Source organism: Myotis brandtii, unplaced genomic scaffold, assembly GCF_000412655.1.
Source record: "Myotis brandtii unplaced genomic scaffold, ASM41265v1 scaffold381, whole genome shotgun sequence".
Classification (NCBI taxonomy): domain Eukaryota; kingdom Metazoa; phylum Chordata; class Mammalia; order Chiroptera; family Vespertilionidae; genus Myotis; species Myotis brandtii.
Window position 1 is genome coordinate 669,052 of NW_005364633.1, and position 5,245 is coordinate 674,296.

Genomic DNA, 5,245 nt, shown 5'->3' on the forward strand with positions numbered 1-5,245 from the left:
GGGAGCTGAGGGCCTGGTGTCTGTGGAGGAAATGGTGTGAGAAGCGCTGCAGGGCGGGGCTGAGGGAGGGGGGTTTGTGCGAGGAGAGGAGAGTGGGGATGGACTTACACTCTTTCAGGATAGGAGTTAGAAGGTGAGGTCTAGAGAGGAGTGAGACTGATCATCTCCCTTCTCTTATCAAACAAGAATCCCCAGCTTCTACGTGCCAGGCGCCTGGCTCCTGGGCAGCTGGGAGGCCGGGAGGAGGCCTGGTCCCTGCCTCCCCTGGGCTTTCCCACCCACCCTGCGTGGACTCCGGATGCTTTGAAATTGCACTCGTTTCGCTGTGTTAACATGAAAATTCGAAACTGTGCATTCCAGGTTCTTAAGCTGTATTAAAAAAAAAACATAAGAGCTCAGTACCCTTCAAGAGATTTTGGAGAACTGAGTCGAAAGGGCAGCAGAACAGATGTTGGTTATGGACCTTGTTGTATGTAGTGCGTGCGCGTCCTGTGCCCGCTCATTTTCACCGGTTTCATGAGAGCGATTTTCCACACCCTTTATCCAGGAAGAAACTCTAAAAACAGCCACACTGGTAACATTCCTGCTGGCCCTGCTTCCCTTTTTGCGTTCGCCTTCCCTCTCCTCCCTCCGTGCGGCTTCCTTTTAAATTACTGACTGTTAGACCCCGAAGCCCTGCTCACAATCCTGAGCTCGCAGAGGTGCTGGGTTCCTCTCGGATCATTTTCCCCTTGAAAGTGCTTTCAGAGGATTGTCACTGCTTTATTCACGTCAGAAGATAGTCCAGCCTAAATGCTTTTAGGAGAAGCTTAATTTTTACGAGCACTGGGCTCCTGCCAGTTTGCATGGCGGGTTCCTGTGTGGGTCTCTAGCAAGCTTGGAATAAGTAGAGCAGTTTCCACCTGCCCCCGCTGGTGAGCCAGGAGGAAGAGGTTCCCTCTTGGTGAGGAGAGGCATTCATAGAAACGTGTGAGCTGCCGCACGGGGTCCGGCTCAGGAACCTGCTCTCTCTGCAGGAGCAGAATACTGCGCATTCCGTGACCCTGGGGAAGGGGGCCGCGGCAGACTTGACAGCTTTATAAGTTTCAGGGATGTCTCTCAAAAATCCATAATTACATGATCCCTTAAGGAACTCTCACCCATGTATTTAAATTCACGTTTTCAGATTCTTGAATTGTTTAATTTTATTCTGTATTCTGTTGACGTCACACCTTCTTTAAAGGTAGAACTTGGTTATCCATGGGTGTTGTTTTTTTTTTAATATATTTTATTGATTTTTTACAGAAAGGAAGTGAGAGGGATAGAGAGTTAAAAACATCGATGAGAGAGAAACATAGATCAGCTGCCTCCTGCACACCCCCCACTGGGGATGTGCCCTCAACCAAGGTACATGCCCTTAACCGGAATCGAACCTGGGACCCTTGATTCTGCAGGCCGACGCTCTATCCGCTGAGCCAAACCGGTTAGGGCTATCCATGGGTGTTTTGATTTTGGGGTGGTAGAGTATTCAAGTTGAAGCGGCCTTAAAGGTCGCTGCTGTAACCCCTTCCTTGCATTGGAGACCTGCTCAGGCTCAGACAGCTAGCTGGGGATAGATTTGGGAACCTGAACCCAACCAAGTCTTTTGACCTCTTGCTCAGTTTTCTTTCTCAGGGGATATTTCACTCTCTCCCCAAACCCATGTAAATCCAAGCTTGGTACCCTTTACCTCAGAGTCGATCCTCTTTTGACGTCACGGTGCTAATAGCATTTCTATCATCATCATCACTTTGGATTTCAGAAGCATCGCCTACTTCTTATTTTTAATTGTAAAAATACATGTAACCTTTCGCCCTCAAAAAAAATCTAAATTAAATTGCCTCTTATTTAGTCACACCTAGAACCAGTGAAAGAAAGAAAGAACAAATTAACTCACTAACTTCACTCGCTCACTAAGAGCACCGGGAATCTTGGAGGGCTGGGGGGGGGGGGGGGGCTGAAAGATGGAGAGAGTGCTGAAGTTAAAGTTTTCCTCTTTCCTTGTTTTCCTTAGGGTTACCTGTGTCGGTACCATTTTGTTATGTCAGAGTTTTTAAACTTTTTCAAACCATAAGAACAGAATTCTGGAAAATTACCAAAATACGTTTTTACAAAGAAAACTTTGCCAAACCTGACACATTTCCTCAAAGTCCCATTGATTTCAGGTACTTTTTTAAAAGTTCAGTGAACTTGACGCCCTTGGGGCCACCTGGCGGGAGCTGCTGAGCGATCTGCGGCCGGCTGCTTTCTGCATTGAGCTTGGAAGTGCCCAGGTGAGGCCAAGCGTGAAGCGAGATAGGCTGTGCCGGTGCCCGGTCCTGGGCCCCTTCTTGATAGGTATGGGGCACGTTGGCACTGGCTGCTGCTTGTCTGAGCGATGTTAGGGAAGGCTGAAGCCTGCAGCCTGACCCACAGGTTGACTCTGGAGGCTGAAGTCCACGATCAAGGCGTCCGCGGGTTTGTTTTCCTCTGAGGCCTCTTCCTGGGTTGCAGGCCGCCTTGCTGTGTCCTCAGAGGGTCGTATTGGATGAGGGTCCGTCCTAACGGCCTCATTTTAACTTCATCGCCTCCTTAATGGGCCCATCTCCACACACAGTCACATCCTGAGGTCCTGGGGATTAGGGTTTCAATATGCGAATTTTGGGGGGGGCACAGAATTTGGGGACACACAATTCAGCCCCTACGAATGGATGCGAAGCCCAATGCCCAACCTGCCTCTCTCCCTGCCCCGGGCTCCCTCACCCCCCACACTGTTGAGTGACTGTTCCTCCTGCTCCAACTGGTCACGCTCCTGTCCGTGGCCTTGGTGACCTGTGCTCGTCTGGTCCCCCCTCACCTCCTCCTGCTTCCTTGGCGTCCAGTTCGTTGGTGTCGCTGGCTCTCTCCTCTTCCTGGAAGGAATCACGTCGTCTTCAACGCCTTCTCAACGCCAACTCCGTCTCCCGTCCCCAAGAATCTGTTCTCTCAGGCATAACAGTTGTGTGAGGTCAACTCTAGGCAACTTTATGGGATGATAAGACTAAACCATTTTGTAATCCTGTCCTCATGGTTAAAAAAAGGAATAGTGGGGACAATGATTTAGGCCAGTGATGGCGAACCTATGACACGCGTGTCAGAGGTGACACGTGAACTCATTTTTTTGGTTGATTTTTCTTTGTTAAATGGCATTTAAATATATAAAATAAATATCAAAAATAGAAGTCTTTGTTTTACTATGGTTGCAAAGATCAAAAAATTTCTGTATGTGACACGGCACCAGAGTTAAGTTAGGGTTTTTCAAAATGCTGACACGCCGAGCTCAAGAGGTTCGCCATCACTGATTAGGCCAAGGTTCAGTAAAATTTATATGTGAGTTTACCTCTGTTCACAAAGCCATGTTTTTCTCTCTCAAGAGTTTGGTTTTGGGTTCTTGTTTTTCTTCCCAAGGGCAAACCTTGGTTAGAGTAAGACTGAGCGGGTAGCTCTCTCCCAGGAGAGTGGGGGCGGAATTGCTTTAGTGGGGGAGGTGTTCTGCCTTTCTGCTCAGATGTTTTTGTGTCTGTTTTTTGGTGAAAGCTGTGTAGAGGCGAAGGCTACCCTCTTTGAAGCTGCATGTTGGTGTTGGTGAAGGGGTCAGGTTGACTTGTGAGTATGTGTTATTTAAACTGTGGTTGGTTGTTTTGAGGTCTCTGGTGTATATGTGTTTACGTGGCGTTTCTCTTAATAGTCTGTTGAGGTACATCAGAATGATTTCTACCTGTAATATTATTACATTTAAAATCTATTTTCTTGAAATATTAATGTTTATTGCATGTAATATTATTATATTTAAAATCATTTTCTTGAAATATTAATGTTTATTGCATTTAACGTCGTTATATTTAAAATAAAAAAAAAAAAAAAGAACTACAGGTAAAAGTTACAGAGTTGCTATTTCAACTCCATGGAATTATTTTTATTTTCACTCCAAAAAAAAAAAAATGATTTCTACCTAAAAGTTTATGTTTTTATTGAAGATGCTGACGATCTGATTTCTAAACGTATACAAATTATGGATGGTCACTGTTTGGCCTCCTAAAATAGAAGCACCAGACTTCCCTGGGCGACCTTGAGAGGAACATTCACGTCTGTCGACAGTTTTAAAGTGTGTCATTTTAAAGTATGAAACTCAAATTTAGTTTTTAATGGTAGCGTGTGTGTTTGTTCTTTCTATCTTTAAGAGGCAGGTTATGGGAATACATGTGGCCTTGTACTCTTGACTCTGTCTGGCTGTGGGTTTGAAGTGTTACTTTTGTGCTTTTTAAAATGGCTGGAGCCCTTTCGACTGTCCGTTCGGGACAGAGTCAGTACGGTTTTCGGATATGGTTTTGAAAACCCCCCGGGTTTGTAGCTTGGTGATACGTTAGTGCCGGTCATTCTCGCAGCGTCTAGTCTGCTGGCTTCCTTGGCTTTCTTTCCCGAGTCCCATGGAGTCCCATGGATTAGCCGATGCCCATCACTCAGACCCTCGGTGCCCAGCGAGCGCTGCCCGGGGCGCCCCTGAGGTGGGGATCGATGCTCATCCAGACTCAGCTGTGTGGATCCCAAACCCGTCTCTGGTGGTCGCACTGACTGTATTTAATATCACGATTTAAATAGAGGCAAGCATAGTTGTCTCTGTGAAAGTTCATTTGGATGCTTTGGAAACGACCTGGAAAGTTTCTGAACGTGCTGATAGCCGAGTCAGGGGAGGCTGGCTTGGGGGAATCGTAGGATAAAAAGCGATTTCCGCGAGGACTGCCAGCCGTTCAGGGTGGTGGGCCAAGCTGTGACCGCGTGCGCCTGAGCATCGCAGTGGCTCAGAGCGGTGTCCACGCGCACACTGTGCTTGTCACAGGTCAGCGGGGTCTGCTCCCTGCGGGGGACAGCGCCCTCGGGACACGCTGATCCCCAGGGCAGGGGAGAGGCTGCTGGGAGGCCTGGGTGGCCCTGTCTGGATTCAGCCCTCGGGGCTGTGGAATCCTGAGCGGGAGTCACAGTGCACCCCACGTCGCTGCCCAGGTGTCTTTATGGTCTCACCTTCTTTAAAGAAATTGGACCTAGCCCTGGCCGGTTTGGCTCAGTGGTTAGAACGTTGGCCGTGGACAGAAGGGCGTGTCCCTCGGTTGCAGGCTCGACCCCCTGCCTGGTAGGGACACTGCAGGAGGCAACCAATTGATGTGTTTCTCTCAAATCCATGTTTCTCTCTCTGTCTCTCTCCTTCCCTTCC

General features: G+C 48.1%; 1 protein-coding gene across 1 annotated transcript in view; it reads left to right on the forward strand.

Moving 5' to 3' along the window:
* The first annotated feature begins 447 nt into the window (after positions 1–447).
* The window catches only part of MYO1B (myosin IB), a 135,057-nt gene continuing 130,259 nt past the window's right edge, over positions 448–5,245 (forward strand). Inside the window, exon 1 of the mRNA XM_014544777.1 lies at positions 448–454. Within this exon, the coding sequence (XP_014400263.1) occupies positions 449–454 (6 nt within the window). The 5' untranslated portion in view covers position 448. The remainder of the gene's footprint in view (positions 455–5,245) is intronic.